The sequence below is a fragment of the Mya arenaria genome, chromosome 9 (genome assembly GCF_026914265.1).
Source record: "Mya arenaria isolate MELC-2E11 chromosome 9, ASM2691426v1".
Taxonomy (NCBI): Eukaryota; Metazoa; Mollusca; class Bivalvia; order Myida; family Myidae; genus Mya; species Mya arenaria.
Window position 1 is genome coordinate 1,503,293 of NC_069130.1, and position 14,900 is coordinate 1,518,192.

At 35.0% G+C, this 14,900-nt stretch overlaps 1 protein-coding gene across 1 annotated transcript; it reads left to right on the forward strand.

Annotated features, from left to right (window-relative positions):
- Window positions 1-230: 230 nt before the first annotated feature.
- LOC128203170 (guanylate-binding protein 1-like) lies at window positions 231-13,897 on the forward strand. The gene is made up of 5 exons (XM_052904463.1): window positions 231-639; window positions 1,221-1,495; window positions 2,792-3,016; window positions 12,148-12,244; window positions 13,255-13,897. The coding sequence occupies exons 1-5, from the start codon at window positions 231-233 to the stop codon at window positions 13,656-13,658; spliced, it is 1,410 nt and encodes a 469-aa protein (XP_052760423.1). The 3' UTR covers window positions 13,659-13,897.
- Window positions 13,898-14,900: the final 1,003 nt, after the last annotated feature.

Consider the following 14,900-nt stretch of genomic DNA (forward strand, 5'->3'; position numbering starts at 1 on the left):
TTATTATGCGTCCTTTTTTAAAACGTTCACTAAACTGATCACCACGTATTATGTACAAGGAGGTCGTAGGAACGGCTCTAATATTAGCCTCTTCTAAAAAAAATCCAGATTACAGAATCAAGAAAGAGTGACTTTGGCTAATTCATGTCTTTATAATCGACCTAAATTTAATAAGTAGATACTAAGCGGTCGTATCAATTTTACCTTAATGAAACAGATTTGTGTCTGAAATGTCCAAAAACATCAGATTTGGCAGAAGATGTGATGAAGATAACCTTCTTTTGCAAAGCGTCCTTCCCGGGTTTGTGCTCGCTTTAAGAGATTTTTCGCTGAGATTGATCAAAGATGATAGGCAGATAACATCAGACGAATACCTTGAAGAAAGCCTGGCAAATAGAACGACAAAAGGTGTTTCTTTCAACAAACCCCGTGAATGCATCCGGAAATTCTTTCCACAAGACAAACGAAGATGTTTTGCGTTTCCAGCTCCCGGAGATATTGACGTTTTAGAAAACCTAGAAAACCTTACATTCCAAGACCTTACGAAGAGATTTCAGACCGTTACAACAATGTTTGTGTCATATATTTACAGTCAGGGACCAAAGCAACTCCAAGTTAGCAAACCAGTCAACGGATCTAGTGAGTTATTTAAAACATGTTTAAACATTAATTAGGACACGGTTAAGTTTGTGATTTCGAACGTATGTAAAGTTACGTTCTGAAGATTATTATGTTCACATAAATTCCTTCCTAGTATCATTTGACGGCACGTGATTCTTAAAGCGAATACAACACCTGTTAACTCTGTTTTGACCTTTTTAGTACACTATATTTGATCGATTAATCGCTCGTTTACTTAACAAATCGCTATCACTTTACTAAACTAAGCCTTCTATGTTTTTTGGCAGTTGAGCCGGTGTGATGCTGTCATATTTTGTCGTAAAATATTTTACCGGATATATGGCGTAACGCGTGAATGCTTTCATAACGTTGCGTTATTGTATTATTTGTCGACATACATAAAACAGCCCGATGTTGATGACGTACCATTCGCATGTCCACTGGTTATAATAGCGCGCAATGATCTTCTTATGCTTTCTTACAATTGTATATTGATATAAGCCAGTAACCTTAAATATTTCTTTGTAGCATAAATTAATTTATGGCACTTTTCCTTTTTTTACTGAAGCCATAGACATTCAAATGAGTTCATTTTGCAGTGTTTGCCACGCTTACCAGGAAATATGTGGACGCTCTTGCAAGGGGAGCTCTGCCTGATGTTGACGATGCCTTTGCAACGGTTGCTAAAATCGAAAATGAAAGAATTAGAGACGAATGCATGAACATGTTTCGATCCGGAATAAATGATATAAAGTTGCCTCTTCCATCAAAATCGCTGGATAAACTTTTCAAGAAAATCCGATGGTCTGCACTTGAATACATGCGTACAAATGCTGTCCGGGATGTCGCCAATGTAGTTGAAAAGGAAGCCCAGGTTTGTTGTCCATGATTACAAAATAGTTCAATAATGTCAATGTGACATGCACAGCTTGGCAGACATACAGTTATTCTGTAGTTTAAACCAAGTGTAAATCAGGGAGTAAAGGAAGTCTGGTTAATACGGGCTTGAATTGCAGCGCTTGAATGTAAGTCCTTCTATTGTTGATGTGTAAAACGGACTGCTATATATTTTGCCGCAGTTTGCCGATGCTATTGTTTGTTTTTTGGTTCAGCTAATGGCAACCTGAAAAATGCGCGAATATATTGCTCATATAAGGGTCTGTAAACCAATGGAAATTAATACGAAATACCCGAGTTACATGTTTATGCATGTACAAAGGTATTTTTGCTTAGTCTTTGAATATAGTTCAATATTTTTTCGGGAACTATATTCCATTACCGTATGGAGCAAACAATGCTACTGACGCGTTCAGTAAATATTGTTTAAACAAAATATTTATGAAATACGATTCATATGACTGTATTTGTCCGTAGGTCACGATATAAATGAAGTCAATTAAGGTTGAAAGGGTTTTGCCCCTCCCAAAATGATTTTTGTGAAATATTTATCTTTAAACATCATTTAAAGTCTGCAGTAAGTCCTCAGTACATGGATTTTAATGCTTGTAGAAAATAGCAAAATGCTTGTTGTCATTCAACCATACAAATGTATCATATTACATTTATAAAAAATATAGAAGTTATTTTTGACAAACAACCTACGACAAACAACCAGGCAGAATAAGGTTCCAAGCTGTGTAATTTCAATAGCCATTCTCAGCGTTTGCAATTAAATCAGCTTGCGATAAACAAAATACGCAAATTATGATTAGTATCATTGGTATCATTATTGTTAAATGACAACTTTTCTTTCTTGTTCTGTTTGATAGATATTCTCCTAATGCAATTGTGTACTTTATCAAATGCATAGTTTTTAAGGCGAAATAAATGGAACAACTGAATTTTTAATCATGATTTTTAAAACAAATCAATATGTACTCACTTCTCATTCACTCCTACTATATCTCACTTTATGTAATTAGTATTACTTTACTATAGCAAGTCCTGCAATTATGCTTCAAGCCCCTTGAGACAGCGCCTTATTTCATCTTATCGTTCTATTTTAAAAATAAATAGCATCATCGGGTTGTTGAACTGAAAGCATTCATATTCGGTTGTTGTTTTTTAACAGTTTTAATACAACTCCCAATGTTGACATTTTGAGCCGGTTTTGTATATCTATGACTCATTTGTATACCATTATTTACATATAGTCTTTCGTTATTTACAGATGGAAATGGATTTGTCCTGGCAACAGTTTCAAAGTCAAAATGAAGAGGAAATAGAGAAGCATTGTACAAACGTACTGATAGGTTTGACATCCTTCAGCAACTTGCAAGCAGGGTTGAAGAACAAAGGTTATAACGTCCTCGGAGGCCATAAAAAATTCAAACGAGACGTAGACGAGGTCAGGCAGCAATACGAGCAGGCTCTTCAGAATTACGAACCAAGAGAGGTAAATTATCTTTTAATTCCCGGATCTACTGGGTTTTTGCACATAGAAAAGGGTTGTTTATAAAGATTCCGTATATTCAATTAATTAAATTGTTTGACTAAACGTTTTGATATGCAAATGTTTTTTGTTAATTCACCTTAGCACGACGTTCTCATGGTGGGCATTTTTTTCTGTTGTACGACGTCTTTTTTTTGGCTTTAACTCATTCACCTCATAAACAACTCTGCCAATGTCAATCAATATTACTGGAACACCCTTTGGTATTAATTCTTTTTTTGATGAATAACCAAATGGAAACAAACTAGAAATGGCCTCGAAAAGGGCTTGTATGTCTTTAGTTGAAATTTTGAAATCACGAAAATGGTATATATGTTTGTCTTGGACGGGACTCCAAACCTACGCCACAATGCATAGGCTTGCCGCGCTAAGAAGGTTTACGTCATGTATTTCAGACATTTATATGATCAGTGAATTTATTTGTTATTCTCTTAAAGCGAAAAAATCTTAAACCATCAACTACTGCTGTAGAAGCTTTAAGATATTGGTTCTGTTACCAATATAAAATATTTGCCGCCATTTCAATCACTGGAATTGATTTCATTGATGATTTGAATATCCACCGCATTTCTTGGGTTTTGTGGTTAATTTATTAGCGTAATATGACTTTCACGACTGAATACCGCACAACCTATACTATCTCGCTAAAGAGACGATGGCAGAAGCCTGAGATGTTTGTTTAAAACACTATTTTGTTAGATGTCTTGCATTCCCATAGCATCGAGGACATAGCTGGTCTGGGATCCAAAATCTGCAAGCGTCCTTACGTTGACTTTGATAGAGGAAGAATGTGAGGCTCATGAATAATCATCGCAATTTAAAACAGATACACACACTGTCAGCATATTTAGCAATATTAAGATCATAGATTTCGCATCCCAGTCTACGCTCACCGTTTGAGTTGTACTGTCGAGCACCGGAATCTGAAAGAAGTATGCAGTATATGACAGTACAGGAACTCATAGATGCAGAACGAAATGGATATGCAACTGACAAGATGTCTCGGTGGAAGAGGTTTATGTGTCAACTGCGCGTTTGTGTTGACTTGAATGACACTGTCCGTTGCGAAGGGTTTGTATGCAATGCATCAGGTTAGGAAAAAGTTATCTACCCACCTATCTTTGAGGCCCCTGTTTGTGCAAGATGCTTTCCAAGCATCTCAAAATGCCGGAATTACCGGAACAGTTGCTGCCATCCGTCAGAAATATTTGATGCAGCGTACAGGCAGAGACCCGGACGTGCATCCTCTGCAAGCAGACGATAGGACACCCAAATGAAACCCCGGACCCACTTCTACCGCCAGAAATAAGATTTTCCTCAGGTAAGATGTTCCGCTGGAAGAGACAATAAACCTTCATATGTCTTGTTGGCGTCTTTAAAATATATTGTAACTTACTTATCAGAAGACTCGTTACCGAAAATTGAGCAGCCGAAAATATCTTTCACGACTGATGTTCTTAGAGAAATGCACAACCAACACTGCCGCCTCCGCAAACCCAAAACGATTGTTTTGAACCCATTATCTGCGCAATACCCTGAACTCCATTTGAACCGAATGAAAATACATTCGTAAGAGAACTCCCTGGTTTGGAGGTTGGTTCGAAAGGCTGATTTGATTGACAAATGCAACACTAGGAAATATTTGTGGACGGTCCTTCGTCGACACATTGCAGAAGACCGTAACTGAAATATAAGCTGTAATCATTGAAATACCATTACATTGGTAACTTCAGGGGCCCGAAAACCATAGCAACTCACACCTGCAAAATTGCTGTATGGGAGGCATATTATCGGATTTCCATTTGCCACATTCCAGATAATTCATTTATTACCACCAGGTAAAGGGCTTTATCGGATCAGGGCTTATCGGATCGGGGATAACAGAAGATGGCAAGTGGAAACAACCAACGGTCGATCCAAATCGGTTATGTCGTACTTGTGCTGGACCCCTAACCACGATGCATATTGAAGCTTGTTTCAAACGAAATAACGAAGTCGGATACGGTTCTGACATTTCCGGTCATGTTCTAGCCGTCAATTTTTCCACCAAACGCTGAAAATAACTGTGCTAAGAAGTGGACGGCAATGGCGGGTATTTGAAATATTGGTTTTGAAAGCGCATTATCAAAATACAATTACATGTTAAGCCGTCTTTTTCTGTAGAAGTCACTTTGTCTGTTTATTAACAATAATCCAATTAAAATTAAAACCTGTCAATCGATGAAATGTAAGGACTAAACGGCAATGAATGTTCATGCAAAATACGTGTTTTAAGTAGTCATGGTCGTCAAAGTTACGTCGTATAAGGAAAACCAGCACTGCATACTACGTTTCTGGGTCTTATTAGCTGTAAACAATAATAAAAACTGTGTAAAATTCATTCAGAAATAAATTTGACAATATGTATATTCAACTTCAATATTGTGCATGGATAACATTGACCTTTTGACTTTCTTACTTCTTATTAAGGTGACACTCTTATTCAAATTAATAAATGCACATGTATTTTGAGTGATAAACCTTTCAATACTTCCTAAATGATACATGTATGGAACTTGGTAATCAAACATGGCGGCCGCCTAAAACTAACGTGGCAAAAAGTTAACTTTCAACTTCAAATTAAAAAGCATAATAAGCATACAAGAGCCTAAACAACCTTGTAATGAATCAAGCAATATATTCAGAGAAGTACGCTTAAGCGACGGTTACCTCCACCCTACACCAAAGAAACGGACCAAAGAAGAGACAACCTCCACGTCGACGGGTGGGGTAAGGACGCCACCACCTCAATCTAGAGGCCCAAACTCCAGCCCGAGCCACCCAATCAATCCAGATATTTATCCGTCCCTAACCAAAAATAACACTCCTGTTAACTTTGAGCTCTTAAAGCAACTCCCAAGTGATGAAAAACTGAATGCCATACTTGAAAACATTGTATCGTTGAATTTGGGACACTGCAGAATAAACAATGTAGAGCACGCCTGTACATAAAATCTCGCTTCACTTGATATTGTTGATGAACGACTAAGGCTATTAGAATATAAATCAATCGAACTAAAGGCCCGTCAACGTGAATCGAATATGTATATAGGTGGCCTGCCAGAAGTGCTAGGTGAAAACTGCACGGACCTTGCCTTAAGCGTCATTGCTCAAAATCTCAAACTGAAAGAAGAGGACTTAAATGTCGTATCTGCATACCGGGTTGGCGAACGGCAACATCAGCAAGGCCCCCGACAAATACAACATAGGCTCATATTTGTGTCTTTTTCGCACCCAGGCCAGATCAACGAGGTTATGAAAAATCCCTTTAAGTTGAAGAGTTCAAAAGTGAGCTTGAATAGGGACTACCCTAGGGAAATTCAGGAGGCCAGAAAAGCCCTTTGGCATGAATTCAAGGCAAACAGAGATAGATTTGGAGCTAAAAAACGTCAGAATCAAATTCCCAGCTGCCCTAGTGGTAAATGGCCAAACAATACGGGATCTGTTCCCGAACTGGAACACTGTACCAGCTGAAAGCCGCAACACAAACCTTAAAAACACGTTTGATGTCTGCATACGAAACAAGGCGCTCCGACCTATACGAGACGCTCGCTCCCGCCAGTTCCAATTCACATGCCACCAGGGAGCCTCATACAGAAAACACGGCTCAAAACTCACCCCAAGCGTAGCACCAATGCCTAATGAAGCAGTTCCAGCTACAGTACCGACTTCCGGTCAAGCGGCGGCACCTGGTGCCTCTGACTCAACACGACGGGGTCGTAACTCCCCTCACCAGAGAGCCAGTTATTATGGCGCGCCCGCCAATTAACAGTTCAGAAACGCTCCTCCCGGCCAAACGGCTCCAGAACCGCCTGTCCAGCCCTCCAGAAATTAACCCGCTGAGGACAGACAGGGTGCAATGACCAATGATAGAAACTATGAAACATTGTCAAGAGGATCGTTAAATGTGTGTGGAATTAAATCAAGATTGCACGGAATTTACAAATTTAATCAATATTTATGATATATTTGCTGTACTGAAACTATGTTATCTGATTTAGACATCATTACCATTGAGAATTATGAATTTTTATCATAACCTAGAAAACAGAATGTTTTGAATAATTCAGGAGGTATTGGATTGTTTATAAAAGACAAACTTGTCAAGCACTTTGAAATGATGGAAACTCAGTCTGATTATATCATGTGGGTAAAGGCTAATAAGGGATCTCTGTACATAGATAAAGATGTAATATTGGGTATTATTTACATACCTCCTGAATCTTCCAGATTCTTTAGCCATGATGAAATGCTTATTGTTGTGCTATGTGGTGACTCTAATTGTCACACTTCAAATGCAAAGCATTTTGTTGAAAGCGATGATTTTATCGCAGATTTATTCAATTTTGATGACGAAACCTTAGATTATTTTAATCAAGTACGAACACTTGATTTGAATAAGTTAACGCTGAATCGCTCTTATGTTGATACCAAAATAAATACAATCGGTACAACTATTTTGAAAATATGCAAATATAATAATTTATTCATCTTAAATGGTAGGTTTTGAAGGGATAAGGGCATAGGCAAAAGTACCTATAAGCAACATTCGATATAGATTACTTCATAAGCTCGCCTCTTTTTTTGAATAACATACTACAATTTGAAATACATGATTTAGACCCACTTTATTCCGATGGTCATGCACTATTATCATTAACTGTGGCATTATATACTGCTGCAAATAATCCGTCTGGTGATAAAATTATATCCTCTAATCAAAAACATACGTGGAACGAAGAAAACACACGCGAATTCGTAAATAAAATAAATAACAGAAAAATAGAACATTTGCAATAAAAACTAGATCAGTTTGAAAACAGTGAAGAACAGCAAAACATCATAGATGGCATAGCAATCACATTCTGTGATCTTTCTAGCGAAGCAGCTACAAATACTTTTCCCGCCAAACGTAAAAGCTCTTATAATAATAATAATAATAATAATAATAATAATAATAATAATAATAATAGCAATTATAAGACTATAAGACTAACAAACCCTGGTTCGGGCCTCAGTGTAGGAAAAAACAAGTTATTTACAACCGAGCAAAATAGCAATATGATATTGATAAATCGGAGAATAATAGAATGTAACTCAACCGTAAAAAGTAAAGATTATAAACGTACGATGAATTTCTATGTTAGGCAATACAAATTTAATAAGGCCAATACCTTAAGGAATATGCAGAATTCCCAGCCAAAAACATACTGGTCTTACCTTAAAAACATTGAAAAGAAAGAAATGGCAAAACGCCTAGTATTGCGGAATTTCAAGATTTAAAAAAAAATCTTAACACCACTAACGGTGCCGAAAACACAGATATTTTAACCATTAATAATGAAAATGATGAAGAGACACTAAATTCACCTTTAACTTCCTTAGAAATCGAAAAAAATGATTAATTAATGCAATAATGTCAAAGCTTCTAGTTTATCTGATAATATATGTAACGAATATATAAAGTCAACTAAACAAATAGTTTTACCTATATATGTACAATTCTTAAATTGCATTCTTAATATCGGATTTTTTCCGAAATCATGGACATTATACCAATTTACAAGCAAAAGGGCTCAACAAAATCTCATGAAAATTATCGTCCGATTACAATTTTAAGTTGCCTAGGAAAATTGTTTACAGCTGCGCTAAACTAACGGTTAACTTAATTCTCGGATAATTACAAGATAATTCTGAAAATCAAGCAGGTTTCCGGAAAAATCATTCCACCTCGGACCATATTTTTACCTTACACTTTTTAACCGAATTATTATGAGTACAGAAACAAAAGCTCTTTGTAGGGTACGTCGATTTCAAACGTTGTTTTCACTCCATCCCTAGAATTGAATTATTCCAAAAATTAATTTCATTTGGCATAGACGGCAAAATTCTTAGAATTGTGCAAAATATGTACTCGAACATCAAATTCTGCGTTCAACTAATTGGAAATAGCCCCGCAACATTTTCTTGTAACATAGGTTTACGCCAGGGAGAAAATCTTTATCCAATACCTTTCTCCTAATACCTAAATGATTTGTACAACGTTCTGGATACTAGAAATAATAATTGAGTAACGATTGAGTATTTAGTAGAAGATTTAACGAACTATTAAAAAAATCTTGTCCTTTTGTACGCCGATGATACAATTATACTGGCCAGATCACAAAACGATTTTCAGAAATGCCTTAGTGATTTTAATGAATATTGTCAGCATTGGAAGCTCGATGTCAATATTAACAAAACAAAGGTCATGATATTTGGGGCGAACCGAAGATTCGGAAACATTATAGATTTACACTGAACAACGAAGAACTAGAAATCGTTGATAACTATAAGTATTTAGGAATGGTATTTAGTCCAACTGGGAAATTTAATAAAGCCAAAGAACATTTAGCTCAACAAGCAAACAAGGCTCTTTATTTCCTATACAGAAGAATTAATAAACTTAATTGATCAATTGACCAATTGATCTCCAACTTAAACTATTTGATCATACTATTGGTTCTATATTAACTTACACTTGTGAAATCCTAGAATTCTAGAATACCGAAATTTATGAAAAAATACATCTAGATTTTTTAAGGAAAATAACAAATTCAAGGAAAAATACACTTGCATATATGTTATATGGCGAGCTTGGCAGAGAACCGCTTAAAATTACAATTCAATTGTATACCGCTCGATGCGACTAAGTAACCTAAATTTTAAATGGCTTAATTATATAAAGAATATTTTTTACTCCACTGGAAATTCAAATTTGTTCGAAAATCAAATAAACGTGAATGTTGAGTTCACAAGTTATAGTATAACGAAAACACTAAAAGACCAGTACTTACAATTTTGGCACGAAAAAATGAGATCATCTAATAAGGGAATATTTTACAATAGTTTTAAGTAAACGATTACACTAGAAAAATATTGAACGATCATTCCACTTAAACATGCTTTAAATTTATACAAACTTAGATCATGTAACTTTAAATTTCCAATTGAAACTTTAGCATGGCAAGGAATAGAATACGCGCACAGGCGGTTTCCGCTCTGTCAGTCAGACATTGGCAATAGCTACCATTACATATAATCGAACAAAAATTTCCAGGATCAAAGAAAAATGTTCATTTCACGATATTATTGGCAGCATCAAAGTATGATATAGTATAGCGAGCTCTTAAATACTAGTAATAAAAAAACTCTTGTTAATCTGTCAAAGTTCGCCAGATATTTGATGAATCACGTGAAATTTTAACAATTATTAATTACTCTCCTTTTTTTACCTCCAGGGTTATATTCCAAATCACGCAGCGATCATTATCTCAACAAAGTCCATTATTCATAACTAGTTAAATCTACATAATCTCATATTTAATTTGTAGCAAGTCCAAGAACATCTACATCATTCATAAATTTATGAACATGCTTTTCGCACCATTAGCATATAAAACGCGGCGAATTTCCATTCATAAGATATCCCGAGGCAAGTTGTTTTTACTAAAAATCTGTTAGCAGATCAACGAGTAGTATACATGCAAACTTCCTAAGCTGTAAAACTTTGTATTACATTGATTTCCTTTATCATGCCTGTTAGCGATTTGTCACTGTACCTGGTGGTAAAATTGTTATTTTCCGTCATGTTGTTTACCCAATTGCCTGCATATGTTATTACATCTCTGTTGTAACGATATGTTACTGTGACAAAATAAAAAGTGTGTGTGTGTGTGTGTGTGTGGAAAATATCAATTACTGATAATATTATTGTAGCCGTGTAGTTAATAAGTGAAAACGCAAAAACGTTTGGTGAGTACTTAAAGGATTACTGCGATATACTTTCGTCTCATAAGTTAAAATACCGTGTTTTCTGCAACTTTCTATCAGACTTAACTGTATTTGAATAACAAAAACTTATTATTTACATTCATTCATAACTTTGGGTATATTAAAACAATTACATTTATTGTGGTAAATCTTATTTTGGAGTAAGAGTGCATCCGCGATACTTTTTTCTTATTTCTTATTTTTAAGTTATTTTTGAAGGTACGGTGTTTAGTTTGCAGTAACTGGTGACTTTCCGTGGCTTGGATGACCTCAAATTTTGGTCTCTTCGTATTTTTAACCTACGGCATTGCATTTCCGACCTTGTGTGCAGCTAACTGTTATTAATATCTTCATTGTATGAACTTGACCAAGACCGTTTGATCTGCCTTCTCAGTTTAGAACTGTTGTATGGATCAGTTTATATTACTGGAGTATCAAGCATTCTTTAAAAACAGTGGTAGATAGTACTGTTGAAGTAGTCGCCCATAAATGGGCATGAAGCCCGAAGGCGGAAGTTCTGTACGTTTTTTATTTACAGCTGAATTGGTTCGGGGTGTACTTGAAAGCTGAGCTTGTGCAATCTGACAGAAATTTGCATTATTAGATAAAAGATAACGATTAATGTTACGTAAGATTGAAAATTTGAAACCTTGTGCCGTTGGTAAATAAGCATACATTTGTGCTGCATAGGTTTTGATATATTAAACACGCATTAAAAGGTCGACTTGTAGCTCCATCTTTGTTGCCTGTGTACATTTTGAGGATTGTTTGCCTAGGCGTCGATGGTCTTAACGATAATGTCGTTGGAGAGCAATGCTTGAAATGTTTACCTTCAATTTTAAAGCCACACGAATAAACAAGTAATTCCAATTAGACATTTCTTTACTCTGAAACTTTCATTGCAGAATTTTGAGGCTCTCACACGTATTTTAAGAAAATTTTACTCCGGTCGGCGATTTACGACCATCTTGGCTCTCATGTTGCCATAGTTACGTTTTTTTGTGTATTTGTTTCTTTCTAAATATTTAATTTAATTAAAAACATACCAATGATTAAAAAATACTTGAACAAACATGCTGAATGTTTACAGTTATAATCAGCAGGTAAATCGAGCTATAGTCCACACTCTTATACTAAATGTATCAAATAGATACTTAATGCAATAACCATGACCGTGACAAAAACAGTGCAGTGCCAATAACAAAATGTATAATATATTTCAGATCGGATTGGTTTGGGGCAATTTCACAAGCGAACTCTGTCCAGAGGAACATAAAATCCTTGAAAAAGATGATGAGCTCTCTGACGAAGAAAAAAAGAGTTAGTATTTTAAAATATATGTCTGTAAGAATAAATGGATGTTTTGCTTATTGATACTCTTCTAAATAATTACCGTGTAACCCCATATATTTCTGGTATAATTTGAAGGAGACGGTATTGCTTGCTTATTACTTAATGTGTTAAATGAATGACCGAAACTCTGCAAGAGATAAAGTAATGGCCAAACATTCGGACCGAGTTTTATGAAGATGTTGCATGTATTATTTTTGGTCATTGGATGTCGAAAAAACACAAATTACGATCAAACTTCAAGTTGTTTAGGAGGTATTTTTAATGTTAAACAACATGACCTACTTTGTAACATAACAAGAACCATTATAGACCTAGATTTCATAAATATACACCCAATCTGACCAAGACTATAACATCGAACGACTGATTGCTCAGGTCATAAATTAATCTCATCCCGGATAGGTCAGTGGTAGACCGTCCATTTCGGGAACGGGAAGTCAAGGGTAAAATATGTCACTATTACTTTACAGCTAATCATTATACTCTTGGGGTAAATGACAATAAGGTGTCGATAAAGAAATCATCAGAAAAACAGCAATGCGATCAGATTGGTTCTTTTTCATGAAGCGTTTTAGGCAAAACGAATTGCCTTAATACAAAACTAAGTTCATTAAATTCAAGATTTCTTCGAATATACTAAATATATCCTTTCAAACCATATGTTTAATTTTAGTATATAAGCATTTGCGTTTGCTTTCAAATGCAGTGGCGAATTCCTTTAACACTTTTGTATAATCCCATAATGTTTCTGTTTTGTTTTTTAAATGTAAGATTCAGTACATGTAATAAATTAATAATTATCAGTTTGACACCCGTCAATGACAAAAACATACTTATTTTTTTAACTCTAATAACCACATGATTCTAAGAATATTAATGAGCTTGCTGTTGATTGTTCTCTTTGATCGTGGTCAGGAGTCAATTTGAAAATAGTTTTAATTATTGCATGATCAATATTAGATACCTTTTGTGTTAAGGGGAGAAAGAAGAAAACGCAAAAGCAATGGAGCGAATGAACGTGGAAATGAGGGAAGCAAATCAAAAGGCTTTAGATAAACAAAAGAAGGAGCTGGAAGAACAACAATTCAAGCTGAATGCAGAACGCGAAAGGCGAGACAAGGAACATGAAGACAAAGTAGCAGCCCTACATAGCAAGCACATTGCGTCTCTTGAAAAAAATAAGGAAGACCAAAAGAGACTTCAGGATCAAATTACTGCATTGCAGGAGGACAATAAACGACAAAAAGAAGACGCGATAAAAAAACTCGAAGCAGAGAATAAATTAGCAAAGGAAAAAGTGAAAAACCTGGAGAAGGAAAATAAAGAACGAAAAGCGAAGAATGCAATAGTAAGAGCATGGAATGCTTTTTGGAATGACTAAGATACTAATCTTGTTGTGTTTTTTATTAAAACTACGGTTGTCTTAGCAATCTGACTTTATTTTTTTAAATGTTGAGGTTATTGATAGTGTAGGTTATGAAAACATTTAAAAATGTTGCTGTTTGTTTCAATTGAAAACTGAAAACTGTCCAGCAGTCAAAAGTTAATTCTTTACACCGATGACGCAAGTTGCCTAACTTTATGTTTATTAAAAAGCACAAAAGCCATAATATGAAATTCGTCAAGTTGAAATCATAAGAACATGAATTCTTGATATCATGACTTTGTGACACTGAAATCATGAAATCGTGAATTTATGAATTTATGAATTCGTGTAAATTTAATGATCAAATCGTCAATATGACAAAACGGGGATTTGAAATCGTGACTTCGTGAATTTGAAATCGTGAGATCATGAATGTATGAAGTTGAAATTGTGAAATTTGGAAATCTTTTAGATAATAGGTATGCATGTATGCAAGGTTTCAATGTTCTTCTTTTTCTAGTAATGCTTATGGTGGTTGCAGAGTTCATGTGAAAGTTTTACCTACACAAAGGAAGCTGTGTAAGGGAGTCAACTAAAATTATTTTCTGAAATGTATACTTAAAGTGTACAAGTATCTTAACTTTCCTGTAGTGAGTCACAGTGAACTCGTTTAAGACATGTTGAGTGAACCGTTTATCTGAGTAAGAGGAACTTTGTCAATATTTTTGCCATGAAATGTATTCAATTATTTAATATAATAATTATATGAAAAAGTATGAAAATGAGTGACTTTAAAGTTGCAAACCTTTACGAGGGGCACTCAGTATATAATGGCAATCATTTTTTTTATATTTTCTGAAACTTTCAAAAGATTTAGTTCTAGAAGGTTTTTAATACAGCAACAGTATCGGGCAAGGCACACACAAATGTTTCTAAAAAAAATTATTCCAAAAGTTTAATAATAAATAATTTTTGATTTCACTTTATAAAGATGTAACTTGTAGTGCTTGATTAAGTATTGACGACTACAAATATCAGTTTCAATTCTTAAAAAAATTGTGCCGAATCAAGCCAAAAGAAAAACTATTTTAGACATTATCAATTTAATAAAAAATGACAGATATTAAACTGCGATACCCACTAGGCCGCTAAATCTAATCCGAAAAATACTGTATCTGTATTAACTTATAATTGCTGTAACAAATTTCTTTCATTTTCCTTAGATTATATTTGTTTACCTCGTAATTAAACTGAATT